At 43.7% G+C, this 20327-nt stretch overlaps 1 protein-coding gene across 5 annotated transcripts in view; it reads right to left on the bottom strand.

Moving 5' to 3' along the window:
* Positions 1-2433: 2433 nt before the first annotated feature.
* The window catches only part of XYLB (xylulokinase), a 149647-nt gene continuing 131753 nt past the window's right edge, over positions 2434-20327 (bottom strand). For 4 of the 5 annotated variants that reach the window (XM_054021204.1, XM_054021206.1, XM_054021209.1 and 1 more), the window contains 4 exons: positions 17911-17998; positions 17082-17132; positions 15516-15610; positions 2434-3520 (listed from right to left, as the gene is read on the bottom strand). In XM_054021204.1, the coding sequence (XP_053877179.1) occupies positions 3398-3520; positions 15516-15610; positions 17082-17132; positions 17911-17998 (357 nt within the window). In that variant the 3' untranslated portion in view covers positions 2434-3397. The remainder of the gene's footprint in view (positions 3521-15515; positions 15611-17081; positions 17133-17910; positions 17999-20327) is intronic. The other variant, XM_054021207.1, reaches the window with a different exon arrangement.

Here is a 20327-nt window from a genome sequence, read left to right as displayed (position 1 = left end):
GCCAGGGTTGTCTCTTGCTCCCTCACAGCACTGCTCTGTCCAGGATGTGGGCAGTTCTCTTAGTCCTCCAGAGACACAGTCCTTCCTCCCTGGGCTCCCAGCAAAGAACTGCCCTCCTCTGCCCTGCAGCTCCCTTTTCATATGGGCCTGCTTGACTGCTCCCTTCAGCCCTTCTCTGACTGGCTGCCTCCTGCACAGCCTCGCTAGGGCTCTATTAGTCCCTTAGAGCCCAGTGTGTGGCAGGCTGCACATTTTTGGAAAATGTTACCAAGATGGTTTAGCCATTTCCAAGGAAAAGGCTAGGGAAAAATGATTCCCCCGTTAAAAAATTCTGCTCACCTTTTCTTTGAAGAGTTCGAATACCCCCATACTTTGGAGCAGGGACTTTAAGTTTGGGAAGGGAATGGGCCTTTGTGTTGGGGATGTCTCTCTTGCCCTACAAGTCGCCATAAAAATCCATCCAAATTTGGCCAAGTTATAAGCCTTTGAAAAAGTACAGTTGCACATGCTGAGTAGAAACAGCTTATATTTTGTTTTTGATTTAGTTGGGGATTGGTCCTGCTTTGAGCGGGAGATTGGACTAGATGACCTCCTGAGATCCCTTCCAACCCTGATATTCTAGGATTCTATGATATTTTAGCAGCTACATTCCCTGAAGATTCTGTCCATACTGGGCATGCTCCAGTCTGGGATTGAACAGGACTTTCCCTGCAGTTGCATCTCTGGGCTTCTGTGGGCCATGCTGGACCCAGGTCCAGGCACCTGAACTCAGTGCAGAGAGACTGTCTCTAGAATACTTTCAATGATAACCCTGCTGGGCCCAGGCAGTGTGGAGGAGGAAGCTGACTGACTCAAATGCAGAGTTGGATTTACAAGGGGTAGGGGAGTAGATTAGGACAAGGAGTCTGGGGGAGGGGAGATACTGGGACTGCCTGGACAAGGAGACTGGGTCTGGGAACCAGGGGTAGAAACTGGAACAGAGACGATAAGAAGATCGACTCTAGAAGACAGAGGATGATATGATGGTCTGAGCAAGGAGACTGGGACATAGTGAGGGAGGGAAACAGGGCGGATTGGGAGCCAGTCAGAGCCGGCACTAGGCATAAGCAGACCCAGGACCAGGATGCTGATCACTGCCCCGCCAGGAAGGATGCCACCAGAGGAGCCCCCCCGATGACCCAGGACCAGGAAGCTGATCACTGCCCCACCGGGAAGGATGCCCCCCGACGACCCAGCTCAAGGGGGTCCCCTATTAATTATTAGTATGTGTTGTGTGTGGGGGAGGGGAAATATTTTTGCTTAGGGCCCCCAGTGGGCTAGCACTGGCACCGGAGCCAGTAGCTGGGGGAGAGATTAAGATTGGATGAGATGACAGGGACTGGCTGGGTAAGGAGATTGCGACTGGGAAACAGTGGGATGTGGGGAAGATGAGGGCGGGAGGGGACACCAATCTAATGAGGAGCTGGGTCATGGGGAGGAGAACCAGCATTGGCTAGGTAAAGAGGACTGACTGGATGAGGAGACCGGAGAGGGCGATTGGGACTGAGAGCCAGTGGGGCTAAGGAATGAGGGGAAGATGATTGGTGGCCAGGGTGGGAAAGGGAAAGAAAGAGATCAGATGAGGAACTGTGACTGGCTGTGCAAAGAGACAGGGTGGGAAGACGGAGCCCTGAGGGATGAGAATAGGACTTGCAGGGACTGGAAGGAGAAGCCTGAAGAATGGAGACTGAACTAGGTGAAGAAAATAGGACTGGGAGGAGCAGGGTGGGAAAGACACAGGGCTGGGCCAAAGAGATCACGCTTTGGGAAAATGGCCAGAAGAATCTACCCACAAGAGCACAAACCCCTCCACAGCCTGGAATGGAACACAAAATTCCTGAGTCTTACCCTTCCTTTGCTACCAGCAAATGTCTGTTAATATACCAGACAAGTGTCTCATTCCCCTCTAGTGCTGGTCCACATAGACGATAACAACCTACTGCTGTTATCAGCTACTCCATTAGTTCAAGAACAGAGGTCTGTGCAGTGGATCTAAAACTTCCAACTCTGATGGCTCATGGGGTGTCAATATAATATCACATAATAGAGGCTGGTTTAAGTGGCATGCCTAGCATCACACAGGGACACAGTGGCATAGGCAGGGAGAGAATCCAATTCTCTAGGGTGGCATTCAACTGCCTTAACCCTTCTCTTCCTTCAGTCTCCTGTCTCATTCCGTATACTTCTGCAACAAAAGAAGCAGGGGTCCTACAGATTACAGTTTCTTTCCCTATACAACCCTGATTCATCCTCAGACCAAGTCCCTCCTATGCACTGAATGAGGCAGGGATCCTGTGAAAAAAATACTATGTGATGATGTAACCACAGACATAGTTTGGGCACCCACGGATGTAACACACTGTAAGCACATACAGGCACTTTCTACAAGAAGGCTCATTTCTAGCAGATCCTTTATTTGTTTTAATACTCTTTATTGTATGTAGCACATTTAGCCAAGTCTCCCGTCTTTCAGAGGCCTCAGCTGTTACTTTACAGATAAACTGCAAAAGCATTGAGTTCACATTTCAGTCACTGGGCCAAACCGCCCTCTTAGTCACACCCAGGCAACCCTTCAGTGTGCTAGCACAGACATAAGTTATGGCAGGATTTGATCCAATGTAGCCAACACAGTACTTTGTAATAGCAGATAATACTCACTAAGGCATTTCCACAAATGGAAACAGATCATCACTGGGACTGAAGAGGGGAAAATTAAAAACTACTGTCTTGAATATTAATATTGCATTCAGAGGAACATAATTCCCTGGATATTCATACACCACCTTCTGTTTTAGATTAATCTAGCAGCTTCATAAAATGCCTATATGTTAAGGAAAGAGGAGAGAGAATCCAAAATCAATGGTGCTTAGATTTTTGTGGCCTTTATGTAATTTCTGTAAGGCAGCACCATAATAAACATGGTATAACATGGTATAAAAACGTAGACAGATTAGAGACATATAGAAAGATAGTTGTGACAGATAAATGAATATAACAGACAGATAAAATAGATACGATACAGACAGATATGGTAGACATACAGATAGAGACAGACATGTAGACAGAGAGAAAGACATGGGTAAACGGATCGATAGAATTAACCTGACTATTGTTACCCAGCTATTACAAAATGCCAATTACAATACTGAAAAGGATCTGAGAAAAAAATGATGCTGTGGACACAAAAAACACTTGATTGATTAAGTAAGATTTCAATCTTTCAGCAACTTTTCCAGTAACACCTTTTAAAAAAACCATTTTAATATGTATTAGACCTTGTTTTTGCACAAAATACAAAGAATGCCTTAACCAACTGCAGTAAATTCTGTCAAGTTTCTTCTGATCTTCACCCTGGCAGTCAATTCCTTGAGCTAGTCTTAGATTTTTCTTTTTCTTGCAATTTAGCCAGAATAGATGAGTTTGGACTGTAGAGCACCTTTTGTTCAAGCTCTGCATATCTTTTCAGAAGGGGCTGGTAGAGCTAAAAGGAAGAGAAAGTTACATGTGTATGTTTAAAACGTGGATTTTAAAACTTTTTGCATTTCAAACCACCACCAGAACCAACCAAAGTGATAGGAGTCTTTTAGAAATTTCCTCAAGAACATGCATTGCTATTCTTCATTCTGTTTTTAATAGCCCTTACTAACAGTTCTTTTACAGCTCTAATTTTATGACACTCTCAGACAGTTTCTATTGTAGTGGTGTGATAAGATGTGTGCATGTTAGTTCAGTGTTCTTGTGATGAGCATCAGTCATTATTTCAAAAAGAACAGGAATACTTGTTTCATAGAGAGCATGAACTTATAAGGGGAGATAGATTCAATGTTTGTAATGACTCAGCCATTCCCAGTCCTTATTCAATCCTAAATTGTTTGTATCTAGTTTGCATATCAATTCCAGCTCAGCAGTCTCTCGTTGGAGTCTGTTTTTGAAGTTTTTCTGTTGTAAAATAGCCACCCGCAGGTCAGGATTGAATAAGGACTGGGAATGGCTGAGCCATTACAAACATTGAATCTATCTCCCCTTGTAAGTACTCTCACACTTCTTATCAAACTGTCTGTACTGGGCTATCTTGATTATCACTTCAAAAGTTTTTTTTCTCTTACTTAATTGGCCTCTCAGAGTTGGTAAGACAACTCCCACCTGTTCATGCTCTCTGTATGTGTGTATATATATCTCCTCAATATATGTTCCATTCTATATGCATCCGAAGAAGTGGACTGTAGCCCACGAAAGCTTATGCTCTAATAAATTTGTTAGTCTCTAAGGTGCCACAAGTCTCCTGTTCTTTTTGCGGATACAGACTAACACGGCTGCTACTCTGAAACCTGTCATTATTTCAAGGGGAAGTAAGCAGTCATCTCTATTAAAATCATTGTTTACTCACAATTTGACACATCCTTCTCTGTAACATTTCTAAAACCCAACCTGGTCTTCCTAGCCACGCAGCCAAAACTCTTGTCTGGCCTTCCTCATCTCCCTCAATATTAATATCATCTGCACCATCCTCAACCTCTCTGGCCTACATGCTCCCTGCGCTGATGTTATTCACCGGCAGGGCGGTGTTATGCCTGCCTGCTGGCACTAAGGGGCCACAGAGCCATAATAAATCAGGCCCAATAACTGGAAACCCTTATCCATAGTAACCAATAAGTAAGACCCAGTGTTTAAGTGAATTTCACTGTTTCCCAAATAAGGACTCCAGCCTGCAATCTTTACTCAGACAAAACTCTAAATGGCTTCACCCTGAGTTTTTCATGAGGAGAAGTACAGGCTTTGTGAGAGTAATAAAAGCAGAACTGCCCTTTCATCAGTTAAAAGTACAGTGCTTCATGGCATCAGTGTTTAATACACACTCAACTGGAATAAAATAAAATCTCCCAATATGATCATATCTTCTCACAAGAGAACACATTTACAGTTTTTGTAGGATTTTATCACCTGAGGGAAAAAAAGTGATGGTGTTTTGACCTTGTGTTTCCATTCATTTCAAAATCTTCAGTTTCTGAGTCCCCTTCTCCCAGAATAATTGTTTCAAATTGAGATTCTCTCTTTGTTCCTGGAATTTAGTCAAGAATTGTTGACTAAAGAATTGAATTGTTGGACAAATTCAGCAACAGAGGAGCCTGCTTTGATTAATTCTACGCATCACTAATAAGCTGTTAACCGCAGTTAAAGCAAATTTCTATACTCAATTAAAAATATCAGGTGGAAGTCTATAAGGAATATACAAGGTAAGTATATAATATATCTATGGCACGTGAGAATATACATTATACACTTCACTGAAGCCCTGTCAACTACAGGAAAATAGGTGTTTTAAAACATGGTAGCTAATAAGTTTTTTAACATATTTTTAAACACTATCTTCCAGTGATAGAGCATCAGACTAGGAGACAGGAGACCTAAGGTATACTTCTAATCTACTGCTGACTTACTGCATGGCCTTGGTCAACTTGTTTAATCTTTGTGCCTCAATTTCTCCTGTCTGTAAAACGGAGATAAAGAGATCTATGGACAAAAAGGATATGAAACTGCAGAGTACTATTATGATGAGAGTCATTCAGAAAGTGTCTAGCTTGATCTATTTAATTATACAGTAGGGCCCAATATATTTCACAGACCAAAGAACTGATATTTTGTATTTCTTTGTTAGCAGCCCCCCCCGTGCCGAACTTGTACAAGGATGTGTTGAAGTGAGTAGTCACCGAAGATTTGAAAAATGGAGAAGAATGAAATCACAGAGGTGATCAAGTAGCTCCATAAGAAAGGCTTGACTCCAAAGGAAATCCATGAGGACATGGTTGCAACACTGGGGAATGATGCCCATATGCCACAGTAAAAAAGCTGAGCTGATGAATTGTTGAATTTAAGCAAGAGAGAATCAGCACTGAGGATGAGCCAAGGTCAGGATGCCCTAGAGAGGCCAGAACACCAGAAAAAGTTGATGCAGTCCACAGGACGATGAAACATAACAGAAAATCAACAGTCAGGCACACAGCTGAGATACTGGGCAGCCGCAGTGGGTCAGTGTATGCCAGCTGCAGTGAAGACTTGGGTATGAGAAAGGTTTCCGTAAGATGGGTGCCTAGAATGTTCAGCGCTGATCAGAAGAGAGTGTGATAATGTTTCCAGGAAACTTTTTGCTCCTCCAGGACAGTGCATCACTGTACACATCCCAGACTGTAGTGACCACAGCAACCAAATGTGGCATTCAGCTGCTTCCCCATTCAGCCTATTCAACATGTTTGGTTCCCTCAGATTTCTGCCTGTTCCCCAAGTTGAAGGAAGACCTTTGGGGAAAGAGTTGCAGTGATGATAATGAGGTGATCACAGAAATTGAGGAGTTTCTGGACATGCAGGACAAGGACTTCTATTACACAAGCACAGCCAAACTGCAGCTGTCTATTCTGCAGCTGCACTGGACCAAATGCATTGATGTCACGGGGGACTATACTGAAAAATAAACAAATGAATGCAAATTATGACTCTCTCTTTGCCAGGCTAGACACTTTCTGAACATCCCTCATAGCACATCACAGAGCATATGATTTTAACTAACGACATGAATGCCTTAGATGTGTTGTGAATCAAAGTGCTCTCAGGACCTGTGCAATACCGGAATTACCATTACACGTCCCACAGAATGCTATTGCTCCTATTTTTCCTAAATATATATAGAGGAGTAAACAAAATACCAAGCAAACACTCCTGGGTTGTATTAGGAGCATCAATGTCAGACAAAAATAGATCCTTTATTTACTGAAACATCTATAGTCAAGCCTCACGACTTCTTGCTTTGCTAATCTGTAAACTTGAGAAACCCCGGCTGCTTTACCAGAATCTTCAGCAAAGATTTAATAGCAGAACGCTATATTGCTAAGAGTGCTGTATTTCTAAGCTAGCGTTCTCATATTACTTATATGACGTTATTTTTACAATATATACTACTGCACATTTACTAGCACAATATGAAGTATTATTGTGACTACATCACTCTAAATTAAAAAGTGTCAAAATAAATGAACAGCCACATTAACCGATACAGTGTCCTTGACTATTTTATTGGCCTTGAACACTTAACTTGCTAATTTGCAAAATTCAGGCATCTGTAGTGGGTCTCCCAACCATCCGTGTGAATGAGTGCTGTAATATATACTGCAGGCACGTGGGAAAAATCAAGACCATCCCTCCTACTTTATTTCTGTACAACTTGGGTGAAATTCACCCCCTGTGCAGAGGTCTAGCACAAAGTCTGTGAACTATACATGTCCTTCTTACCCCCTTTTTTGACTTCATTGGGAGTTGTGTTTAAACACTAGTGGCACAGCATGTCCCTCTATTACTGCAGGCTGTAGTGACTGGTATTTTATATGCAAACACACACACACACAGTGAGTCAGAACTTCAGACGGTGTAAGAAACAGTTACTTACTGTAACTGTGGTTCGAGATGCGATGCAGACGTGTATTGCACTTAGGTGTGTGCATGCCCAGTGCAACAGAACCAGGGAATTTTGCCTAGCGGTACCTGTAGGAGGCGGAAAAAGCACTTTGTTCTCATAGCCCCTCTCCATCTATACAAGGCAGCGCCACCTCGACACCCCTCAGTTCCTTTACACAGAACACCTGGAAATGCACTTCAATGCACACGGGACGGAGGGTGAGTTGTGGAATACACAGCTGCATCTTGAAGAGCCACAGTGACAGCCAGTAACCATTTCTACTTCTTCAAGTAGACACAGCCATGTATTTCACTTAGGTGACTCACAAGCAATATCCACCCCAGGAGGCAAGGCTTAGAGTCTATATAAACAAAGATTGCAGGACTGCACTACCAACGTTTGCATTCGGTCTGGAAGATGCAGTAATGGCATCATGGTTCGTAAACATATGTATCAACAACCAGGTGGCAGCCCTGCAAATGTCCTATATTGAGATGTCACTGAGGATCCCTATTGACATAGCTTTCACTCCCGTAGAAAGAGTTCGCACCCGCTGAGGAGGCATGGTTGAAGCTATTTCATATGCAGTCTTGATACAGGATGGTATCCACCCAGAGAACAGACTGCTTGTCCCTTCATACATCTGCATATGACACAAACAGGCAAGGCGACGCAGAAAACGGTTTAGTCCTGTCCAGGTAGAAGGTTAGACAATGTCTCGCATCTAAAATATGGAGACGCTGCTCCTCCAGAGATTAATGCGATTTAGGAAAGAACACAGATAAATGGTTCAAATGAAAACTGAGAAACCACTATAAACAAAAAATTTGGGTGCAGCCATAAAATCACTTTGTCTTTGGAGATTATGGATAAGGAGGTTCTGCCATCAAAACCTGCAACTCACAGACTCTCCTTGTGGATGTTATTGCCACCAGGAACACAGTTTTCTGATACAAAAGTGAAAGGTACAAGATGTCAGAGGCTCAAACGGAGGTCCCATTATGACTGCCAGGATCATGTTCATGTCCCACAAAGGAACCAGCTCTCAGACCAGAGGATGGAGGCCAAGAAGCCCTTTTAAGAATCTTGCTATCATGGCACTGGAAAATACTGTCGTCCATGAATGGGGGAATGAAACGCTGAGATTGCCGCCAATGGACTTTCAAAGAGCTAAGTGCAAGGCCTGACTGAAGATGCAGCAAATATGCCAAGATGTCCTGGACAGAAATCAGCATCGATTGAACTCCACAGGTCAATGAGCACAGCAAGAACTGCTTCCATTTCACCCAATAGGTCATTCTGGTAGAGGGCTTTCTACTATGGAGTAGAACCTGCTGAACAGCCACCGAACAACATTCTTCCTCCTCATTCAACCAGAAAGCAGCCATGCAGTGAGATGCAGGGAGCTGAGTTCAGGATGCCAGGTGTGTCCATGGTTCTGTGTGAGTAGATCAGGATGGAGAGGAATGGCTATGGGAGGCCAAATTGTCAGCGCAAGAAAGTTGGAGAATCACCAATACCTCGGACATGCCAGGGCAATGAGGATGAGCTTGGCCTGATACACTTTCAGCTTGAAGATGACCTGTGGAATGATCAGGATCAGAGGAAAAGCATACAGGAGAGCCAACTGCCAGCTGAGATGGAAGGCATCAGACAGGGAGCCAGAACTCAGGCCCCCTCAACGCAGAATAGACAGCATTTCCTATTGTCTCTTGTAGCAAATAAGACAATTGTCGGACTGTCCCAAGCTGCAAAGATGATACACAGGACATCTTGTCGTCAGGGACCACTGGTGACTCAGGGGAAAATTCCTGATAAGATGATCTGTGAGATGATTCTGGACCCTGGGCAAGTGATCGGCTATTGGAATGATACTCTCCTCAATGCAGAACCACCACAACGTGATTGCCTCTTGGCAGAGAACCCTGGACTGTGCTCCCCCATGCCTGTTCACATAATACATCTCGGCGGTATTGTTGGTAAGTATGTGAACCACTGAGCCCCTGACACATTGGGAGCAATGCCCAAATTCTGCAGCCAGGACGCCCTTCTAATAGTCACTTCTGAGGCCATCTCTCTGGCTTAAGTGCCTGTGATGTCCATGGCAGACTGCAATGATGTCTTAGCCACCAAGCAGCCTTCAGCAACCAGGACACAAAATTCCTCTATGGAGGTTTCAGGCAACTGGTCTGCAAGTCAGACAGTCATCCAATTCACAAAGTCATGTTTAGACAACAATGCCTGCTGTTAGCAATCTGCATTTGCAGGGAAGAGGAGGTGTAGATCTTTCTACCCATTAATAAGGCTAAGATTTAGTCACAGGTATTTTTAGTAAAAGTCATGGACAGGTCACGGGAAATAAACAAAAATTTACAGCCCGTGATCTATGACTTTTACTATAAATACCACTGATTAAATCTTACATTTTCCTAGGGTGCTGCTGCTGCTGGGCCCCGGGACACCGCTGCTTTGGGGAGCCCCAGAGGTTAATGGTTGGCCCCTACTCTAGCGGCGGGGGCTGACTGCCTCCATCCGCCCACTGCTCCAAGGCCCCCAGGGACACTGCTCTGACAGCCACCAAAGCCAGCCACCTGCTGCTGCTCCAGGGGTCCCCGGGGCTGCCCCAGGACTGCTGCTCAGGCAAAAATTCCCTAGCCACCTAAGTCCATTTTGTGAATGATTCACAAATCAAACACCGCTCTTTTACATGGGCCTCGGCACAGCAAGCACCGCTTCACTCCCCCATGCTACGGACAATGTTTAAACTTAATTGAAGCTACCTAATGCTAAATCTTAACTAACACTAATACTAAGGGTACTAACTACCTATATACAACTAGAAAAAGTCATTAAGAGATGGAGAGACGATTGTGAGGTTAGCAACCACACAGAGCTCTGACTCCAGTCACAAGCAGTAAGAAGGAACTGAGGGGGTTGGGGGTAACGCTTCCTCCTACAGCCAGGGGAGGGGCTATGAGCCCCAGGCACAAGCTCTGCCTCCTGAGGGTACTGCTAGGCAAAATTCTCCAGCTCCGGTGTCCTGGGTGTGCACACACCTAAATGGAATACACGGCTGCACCTACTCAAAGAAGAACTGGTGCAGCTCATTTAAATTCACTGAAGTCAGCTGAGGATCTGGCCTAGTGCATACATATGGTTGTATATACAGAAGATTACTCTTACGTTTCTAGTAGCTGGTTTCCATTGACATTACCTTGGATAACTCTTCCTAAGTGATTTCAGGAGTATTTTTCCAGAGGCAATTATATGGATTTATTTTTATAATTGATGTCCACAGGGAATAAAGAACACACTCAGTGATGCACAAAAGCTCAGGAACATAAATTCCCTCTTTGTAATACCCTCAAAAAGTAACATATCAAAGAGTGATATTTTTAAAAAGTAATTATGTGTATTATAACATAAAGCTTGTACTTGCTATAACGTAACTGTCATCACTATATTACTGACAGTCTCACACATTACCAGGGCTCAGCACGTAAATAAGAAAACAAAAGATAACAAACTGTTAAAACAAAATACAATATAACCTAGACTGAGACTACTACCTTCCATGCAAGAAATGCTCACATCAGTATTATCTTGTCCTCCGTTCCTATCCATCTGTTGCAAACCTAGATTGTGAACTCTCTAGGGCAGGAATTGTCATCTTATCAATTGTTTATACAGTGTAGCCCTGACCCAGTCCCTAGTTACTACTGTAATAGAATACTACGAACGTTAATAAAGTCAACAACACAAACAGCCCCCTTGTTACACACCTATCATGTATTATATAAGCCAATGCTGACTACATCAATGCAAAATTTATGAATTAAATAGATGATGTAATTAAAACCCATGCACTTAAATGAAGTGGACTGCCCTGCACCTTCCCTACACAAAATCCTACATAACAGCATTAAACCAAATCTTATACCGTTGCATAGGTACATGCCTTGTAAAAACACGAGAGAGGTGATTATCTCCAGATAATCATATTATTTCTCATGCCTTTTTGCTTAATTAGCCAATAAGCCAACCATCTCCATTTTTAATAGACTTCTAAAATTGAACTGCATTTTAAGGCTGTAATAATGGATTCTTACTGTCAGTTAGCATATACATATTGTTATAAGGTCTCCCAGTTATTTCTGTCATGCCTAGTGGTTCTATCAGGCTGCAACTTGGGAAACTTCAGTATCCGGAGCTCTATTGTGCCCTTCTTGCACAATCCCAGTTCCTTGCCCCAACAGGAACAAGGAAAGGCATCATGTTCCCCAATGTGAAGGGGGGCACAGCTATTGCTCCCAGTATGGCTGCAAGCCATTGCTGAGGGACAGGCAAGTTGAGGGCCCATGCTCCTCCCTGCCCCTCCCCCTCTTTGGGACAGCTGGCAGTGCTAGCACCACACAGCCCTTCTGCTCAAGTGTGTGCAAGGACTTGTAATGGTCCCCATCTGACCCTACAATAATAAACACATTCGGATAAAAATTGTACTTTTGATTCTTGAAATTTTATTGTGCTTATAGACCTTCACATTCAGGATTCAAATACAGCAATGGTATGTAATGGTTTGCCGCAGTCAGAAGCAGGTTTTTCTCCCTCCAGTGATCTGGCCCTTGTTGCTTCCAACTTATACTGGCAAAAGAAGGAAACCAGACTAGATTCCTGAGCTTTGACCAGCTTCCCTACACTGCCAAGATCTGGCTCTAGCCGTCCAAAAACGAAATGGGCAACTCACGTTGGTTAGCAAAGCTGCTCTACAAGAGCTGCTCAGCAAGACAGAGCTTCACCTCAGAATGACTTTGAAGTTTATAAAAAGACCTGTCCTGTCAGTGAAAGCCAGTAAACCCAACAGAATGAAATTGGATGAACAGGGAGATGCAGCCCTGTAAAAAACAGAACCAAACTGACGCATCACGTTATGAATTTTCACTGCACTGTTCATGCTAACCCACTGTATTACTGACAGGCCCTCTGGCTTTCTGCAGTTTCACAGCCATGAAACTAGCCAAGGAATCCACTATCAACTGTAAAATTATAGAACAGGAGATAAAAAAATTGGAGTGGAATTTATAATTGAAAGAAACTGCTTTTAATGGGATGCAGCTGGCATGCTAAATGGGGGTGCAGAAATGGTCATTCCTCAGTTTGTTGTTTAGCTGCTACCATCTCTTTAATAACTCAGTATCAACTGGAGCAATAATTCACTGCCTTGATATCATTTAAGACCAATAAAAAGATGTGCAATGATAGCCAGATCTAACAAAGTGAGAAAGGAGGAGAGAAGTATTGAGACAGAGACAATTATTCTTTTAGTTGTCAGGACATTGTATGCCAGTCAAATGTAAAAGAGACAAAAGAATTCACTATTGACACTTTGAGCTAGGCGGTGCCTACCCCTGCCACTTTCTCTTGCAAGCTTTGCAAGTGGCAAGTAGAAGAGCACTAGACAGCCCAAAAGAAGTGAACCTGTGGTTCACCATTCCACAGAAGCCAGCAGAGACAAACTTTGCACAGGGAGCACATATTATACACTTTTAAAGGGTGTCGCATCTCCCACTGGTATCATGTCCCTCACTCCTTCCGGAGACATTGTGGCTGAGTCAGATGTCACTGTGGACTGCTACTGCAGAGGAGTGTTTATCCACCCCTCCCATATCTCCTGGCAGCTCTGATTACAAAAAACAGAACACAGCTCTTTATCATCATATATCTTTTGAAACAGGTATCACAAAGTTGAGCAAATGAGATCAGATCATCTGATTTTAAATTGACTGGCTTAATATTTCTGATCGGGACTTGTTTGATAAATAAGATTTTCCAGTTCTGTTAATAATTAAATAATATGCTGGTATATACTATGCTGCTATGTAGCATAATCATTTCCATTATTACTGTTGCTGATGTCTGGTGCTCCAATACCCTTTTAGCTGGAAGCTAGTAATTTTGGTAGTTTCTAAGAGTTTAAATAAAAGCTTTAAAGCCTTGATGTCTGCAGTTATGGTGTGTGATGCTGTATGACTGAAGTATGACCATTCATATCCTTGATATTGCCACTGCAACAAATCTTGTACAAAGTATGTCATGTAAGGTGTCAATGGAAAAGTTATGATTTGCTAAGTATGATTATCCAATTATATGTATGTATCCTTTTTTATCTGAAGTTATAAATATTGACTATGTACTGACATCATACAGATATGCTGTATTCCTGGGTAAAACCCACCAGGTAAAATCTAAAATGAAGTCAGACAGCTTTGTGTTGATGGCCCATTAAAGACACTTAACTCTCACAATGGGGCACAGAAAAAACTCATTCCACCAAGATATTTCTTCCTACAGATGCCTCAGCCTCAGTTAACACCTGTGAGTCAACAAGCCATGTAAGGACATGAGATATGCTCATGTGTACTTGTACTCCATCTTGTGCCAGTAATTTTCCACAAACTAGGCTATGAGCTTTGTTTGAAATAGAAAATTTCCAGGCCCCTGGCCAAGGGTATAAAAGACCCATTTTGCCTCTTTCCTGCTCTGATTCTCTGGACTGTGCATTTACAACAAAAAGGAGCATACTGAACTATGGACTGAGGACCTTCCAATACTTTGGAAGTTACCAGAGAGACTTTACAAGCCAGCAGTCTGTAATATCACTGCTACAAACCAGATATAAGAATATTGCCACTATTGTATGTATATGATCTATTCACCAGTTTAACTCTCTTCTTTTTTTATTAATAAACCTTTAGATTTTAGTTACTAGAGGACTGGCAGCAGCATGATGATTATTGGGCAAGATTTGAGCTATATATTGACCTCGCTAAGTGGCTGATCTCTTGAGATTAGAAGGACCTTATGTGTGATGAAATTGGTTTTCAATAACCACTCCTCATAGAGTCCAGTGTCTGGGAGGTGAGATAAGGGCTGGAATGCCTAAGGAGACTGCATTTCTGACTTCTTTTTAGCCAGTGTGGTGAGACAGAAGTTTACTTTTGTTACTGGCTTGGTATAATCTAATGATAGAATAACCACCAGTTTGGTGTGAGTCTGCCCTATTTCCCAACAGCTTGTCCTGAATATGGCATTCTAAGTTGTGACCCACTGAGGCCCAGTGACATGGTGTATCCAACTTATTATGCAACATGCCAACAGACTAAATTAATGCAGCAGAAATCTGTACATAGTTGAAGTTAGTGGAGGTAGAAGGTATTTAGATCCTAGACAGCTACAACTAAGTTACTATTGTACAGGATTCTTGCTGCATTATACTGTTCATTTATTACATGATATTAAGTTATATGTAAAAAGCTGTAATAGAGCTACAGTCTTATGGAACTCCAGATGGGAACAAATTGCCTTTAATGGGAAATTGGAAGTCCCAAGACAAATTCTTTCCTTGGTTTACATGAACTATGTGGCTCTGTTGCCTAACTGGTTGCTTAGCCATGTGGCTCCACAAAACACAAGTTTCCTGTTTTGAGGGAATTGTAAAACTTTAGAGAATGTGTGTGTAGTGAAAACTGGTTCTAGTAAGCATTATTTCTAATTAGGACCATTTGGCTGTTCAGACTGGAAGTTATCAGTGAAGATGTGTGCGCCTTTCATAAATGATTGCTGATCAATATTAAAAATCAGGCAGGCACGGATTTTTCTGATGTTTTCCAAACAGAGAACATAACTTCATTTACATTTTTCCAAGTAGCACTTTGCTGGAAGTAAAGACTATTTTGTCAATATTACCAGTCAGAACCCGAATGACCAGCACTGGCATTAAACCCAAGTTATAACACTTTCTGTCCTTGAAAGATGACAGTTTTTCCTCTCTGCATGTATCTGATTGGGGAAATTTACTCTTTTATGGGTCTGAATATAGTGATCACTCAGATATTGTATCATTACAAAAACACAGATCTCCCCAAATCAATCCTAGTGTCTCGCAAGTTACAAGTACATCCATTTTACTGGGGAAAAAAAAAAAAAACAACCAATGAAATAAAATTGAAAATGATGAAATTCCAAAGCTACTCACCTGGTCTGCCCCAGCAGTTGGTGTAACAACTAATCTAGGCTCTGGTGCTAATTTAACTGCATCTACCAAGGACACACTTGTTTCTGCCACAAGACCTGCAGAGAGAATCAAAATACGGATCAATTCTCAAAAGCAAGTTGAGGGATGTGCCTCGACACACTGGCAAATTAATACATTATATTGATCCTCCCTCGCTGGGTCAGCATTCAAAAGTGAAGGATAAATGGCAAAGGTCTTACATTCCAATGCACTGATGTGGAATGTGAAGACTCTGAGATTGAGTTTTTGGTCAGTCATTCAATTTGTACCTTATGGTGGGATAGCAGCAGAGATGCAGTTTCAACAATATCAGTAATCATTTATGGACACCATTAATAAAGTAAGCAGCAGTGAAAATATGCAGAAGGAAGGGATCCAGGGACAAAGTGTAACCACAAGAAAAAGCACAGCTAGAAAGATAGGGATGAGATGTGAAAACAGTATCAAGAAAATGTGTACTACAAATACTCATTAAACTATGATGATACACGAGGCAGCTGAACAGTCAGAGGGAATCCCATTACCACAGCATTCTCCCTTGCAGAGTAAGCTACAGCATTCAGATATTCTTTGTTATTCCTGCCAAACAACCTAGACTAACCATGGAATACTGTATTTGTAGATATAAATTATAATGTTGTTAAGGAGCCCTTGTCATCAATATTTCATTTATATTAGAAAGTCTACTGACAGAGGGAATCCCCATCTTCTGGCCATATGAAATAGCTGCATAAATCTTAATAAGAACAGGAGTACTTGTGGCACCTTAGAGACTAACAAATTTATTAGAGCATAAGCTTTTGTGGACTACAGCCCACTTCTTGGGCTTATGCTCTAATAAATTTGTTAGTCTCTAAGGTGCCACAAGTACTCCTGTTCTTCTTTTTGCGGATACAGACTAACACGGCTGCTACTCTGAAATAAATCTTAATGGAAGCTGTGCACCTCAAGCTGTATTCAAGGGCAGAGAATCCAGCATGTACTGGAAAAGTTCAGGATGATTTTGAAGTATAGGACACAGTCTGAGTAAAACAGAGGAAGGATGTGGGGATTTGGTCCCTAAAGTGTAAAAATGTTCTCAGCATGCTTCACTCCTACTGATAGTGTGGTGCTGCTATTTCCACTCTCCTAAATGCTTTGCTGATGGCACCATTGCATATTCTTTGGAAACAAAGTGGTGGAGGCATATTTTGTGCGTTAAAATTACTGATTCTGGTTCTCTGCTGCACAGAGTTTCTGCTTTGTCTTCAGACCTGTGAGTGCAGTCAATGTGGGCGTAACAGTAGCTGAAGGCAGAATTTGCTTCTGAAAATGAAATCTGGATGCTTTTGTGATGATCTGCACTGTCTTCACCATGCTTCTGTTTCAATGTTATGACCCTGCATGAACCTGGACATAGGCTGTCCATTGCTAAAATGTCTAATTGAGGCCTATGGGAATTTTGCCTGAGTAAGGACTTTAAGGACTTGGCCCACAGCCTTGAACATGTTTAACAGTAAACAATGCTATTAAAGTATTCCAAAATACCTGAAGAAGAAAGACCTTCCTGGGATTCAACATCATTAACCCTCTGAGAACCTGTCATTAACATACAAGTTTTTACATCAATACACAAATTAATTGACACCTTTACTTCTGGGACTTTGGCTGTTGCATTACAACTGGTGATGTACTGCAGTAAATGAAATGACCGAACAAGAGATTTATGCATTCACAACATGAAGCGTACACAGCTTGAACGTGGAGCACAGCACAGCTTGTATATGCTGATAGATGGTTTGTCATTTAAAAATGCCAAGTTTTACACAGAAGATTTATTTTAATGTCACCCGTTTTGGCAGTATTTATTACTAGGCTGGTTTTCTCTAACTCCTTCCCCCTTCCTTTGTGGGTTCAGTCAGGAGAGGGGAGCTTTAATTAACAACTGGGTATCTGTTGGTGGAGGATCAGTGCATCAAGGCTGCACATCCTTCCCAGCAAACCTCATCCATTTCCAGGGATGTACCTGCCATCTGTCCAGGTCCCACTTCTGTCTGAGAGGAGGTTGCTGCAGTTTGTGCTGCTGTATCCTACATTCCCCTCTAGGCAGACGATCTGCCACTGGGAGCCCAAACCTAAATTCTGCTGCAAGAAGTGAGAGTGAGTGAAATCCTAAAAATTCACTTTTATTCTTACTGGGCATGATCCAAACCCCACTGATGTCAGTGGAAATACTCCCTTTGACTTCAGTGGGCTATGGATCTGGTCCTATGCTTTATATACCCCTCACTTTTTTTCAGAAACTTTAACCATGGGTATTGGGTGCATGAAAATTAAATGTTCGGGTTGCTCAGAGGACTTTTCTTTACAGCCTTACCATGAATTGCTCTGGAAGCACATCCTAAACAAGCAGAGTTGGCGGTGTCAATAGTATACACTGGTGCGCTAAACACATCAGACAGGACCTGGGGAGTATAAAAGCATCCGTTACATATGACTGTGAAACACAGGGCAATAAGTAATTCCTTATAATTGCTGAGGCAAGCAAATGGTTCCTGCACACGATAGCCAAATGTTTGTGCAGGCTTTATAACAGTTACCTCAGGGGTCAATGTGTACTGACCCTTTTCATGTGACACAGCACTAACCTTTGGCAAACCTGACTCAGGTCAGGTGACTGGGGCCAGGAAATAAAGATACATTTCTTACAATGTTGTCACTTACAAGGGTTCGGTATGTGGTCATTATATCTCCAGCACGTTCTCAGAATCATCCCCCAAGATTTGTAAGGGGCAGATATGTTCACTCCTGAACCAAGAAATGGGGGGCCAGATTCTCTGCTTCACCAAGTTTATGCTCAGCAAAGTAGAAGGAAAGAGGGGAGAAGTGAGGGAGTCGACTGCAACTCCCCAATTCTCTGCTCAGACATGACCAAGGTTAGAGCAGCATGGAGGCCCAGAGCATTCCAGCTACTCCTCCTCTCTCCCCCCAACATAGCCCTTGTTCTGGGGTCTACAGGGAGGGTGGTATAGGAGTCGTGTGACCCTAACAGTATCCCAGTGCAAGAGGACAGGGGGCTAAATGGTATCTCGTAGTGAGTTTCAACTGGCCAGACAAATTCAGTGTACACCAACTCACTAATGTTATAACCTGTATTTAAAAAGGTATAATGTAAGACATCAATAGTAATCTAATAACATACTAATCATTAATATTATTGCGGGGTGTATGCACAGACGACAAATTCAAAATTACAAACATATTGTGAATTATGTTCTTAAAGTGTGTCTGCTGAGCAGGGCTGAAATTACCCCACTCTAAACAAAGTAATGTGGTTCTGCCACCTTGAAGGTACTTCCAAGGTGCATTAAGAGACAATGGAAATGCAATTTACATAAAAGATAAACAGAACCATCAAGGCAACAAGGGGAGGAGATAAGCACTCAGCATCATGGCACAGGGAGGACATTGCAGAAAACAGATTAATTGGCATTTTAGCAAACACCAGCAGAGGAAACCAGCATGAAGCTTCCTTCCTCAAAAGACTCTACGTAGCCTTCCTCACAGCTAGGGTTACCATAATCCAGCAAGCAAAAAAGAGGACAGGAGGAGCCCCGCCCCTGTCCTGCCCTAGCCCCGCCCCATCCTGCCCTAGCCCCGCCCCTGCCCCTCCCACTCCCCCCCTCAGAACCCCTAACCCTCCCCCCGCTCCTTGTCCCCTGACTGCCCCCTCCTGGGACCCCTGCCCCTAGCTGCCCCCCAGGACTCCACCCCCTACCTAAGCCTCCCTGCCTCTTGTCCCCTGACTGCCCCCTCCTGAGACCCTCCCCCCATCCTAACTGGCCCCCTAGGACTCTACCCCCTACCTGTACCCTGACTGCCCCAACCTTTATTCACACCCCCAGACAGACCCCTGGGACTCCCACGCCCCATCCAACCACTCTCCACCCCTTGACAGCCCCCCCCAAAACTCCCGACCCATCTAAACCCCTCTGCTCCCTGTCCCTGACTGCTCCAATCCCTCTCCCCACTCCTGCCCCCTGACAGGCCCCCCTCCAGAAGTCCCAAACACCCCCCCCGCTGCTTGTCCCCTGACTGCCCCCTCCTGGGACCCCTACTCCTAACTGCCCTCCAGAACCCCACCCCCTACCTAAGCCTCCCTGTTTCTTGTCCCCTAACTGCCCCCTCCTAAGACCCCCCCCCAAATGCCCCCCAGGACCCTACCCCCTACCTGTACCCTGACTGCCCAAAACCTTATCCACACCCCCAGAAAGCCCCCCCCGAACTCCCGACCCCCCCATCTCTTGATTGCCCCCTCCAAAACCTCCCTGCCCCTTCTCCGACCCCCTGACCCCCTTGTTGTTGGCCTTTCTTCGCCTAATGTCTCGGTGAACTTGCTCAGGAACTGCATGAGCCGCTCGTCCGGCACGCTGGGCAGCAGTGGGGGAGGAGCTCCAGACTGCCGGAGCTGATCTGCGATGCAGGGAGGGAGTGATTTCTGCTGCAGGGGGGAGGAGGAGGAGCTCTCTGGCTGAGTGTCGGAGCCCCATGTAAGTGGCACCATCCGGCCAGCTGCACTGTTAGCCACACAGGCTCTGCATGTGGGGGAAGTCCGGACATTTACAAATTCCCCCCGGATGCTATTTTTAGCTTAAAAAGACGGACATGTCCGGGGGAATCCGGACGAATGGTAACCCTACTCACAGCTTGACTGAACTTTGCTTTAGGACAACCTTCAGAAGAATCCATTGTAAAGGTTCATTGCACTATAAAAGAGAGGGGCAAAACCCCCCA

This window comes from Malaclemys terrapin, chromosome 2, assembly GCF_027887155.1.
Source record: "Malaclemys terrapin pileata isolate rMalTer1 chromosome 2, rMalTer1.hap1, whole genome shotgun sequence".
NCBI classification, from domain to species: domain Eukaryota; kingdom Metazoa; phylum Chordata; order Testudines; family Emydidae; genus Malaclemys; species Malaclemys terrapin.
Note: the sequence above shows the minus strand (reverse complement) of the source record. Positions and strands in the feature narration are given on the sequence as shown.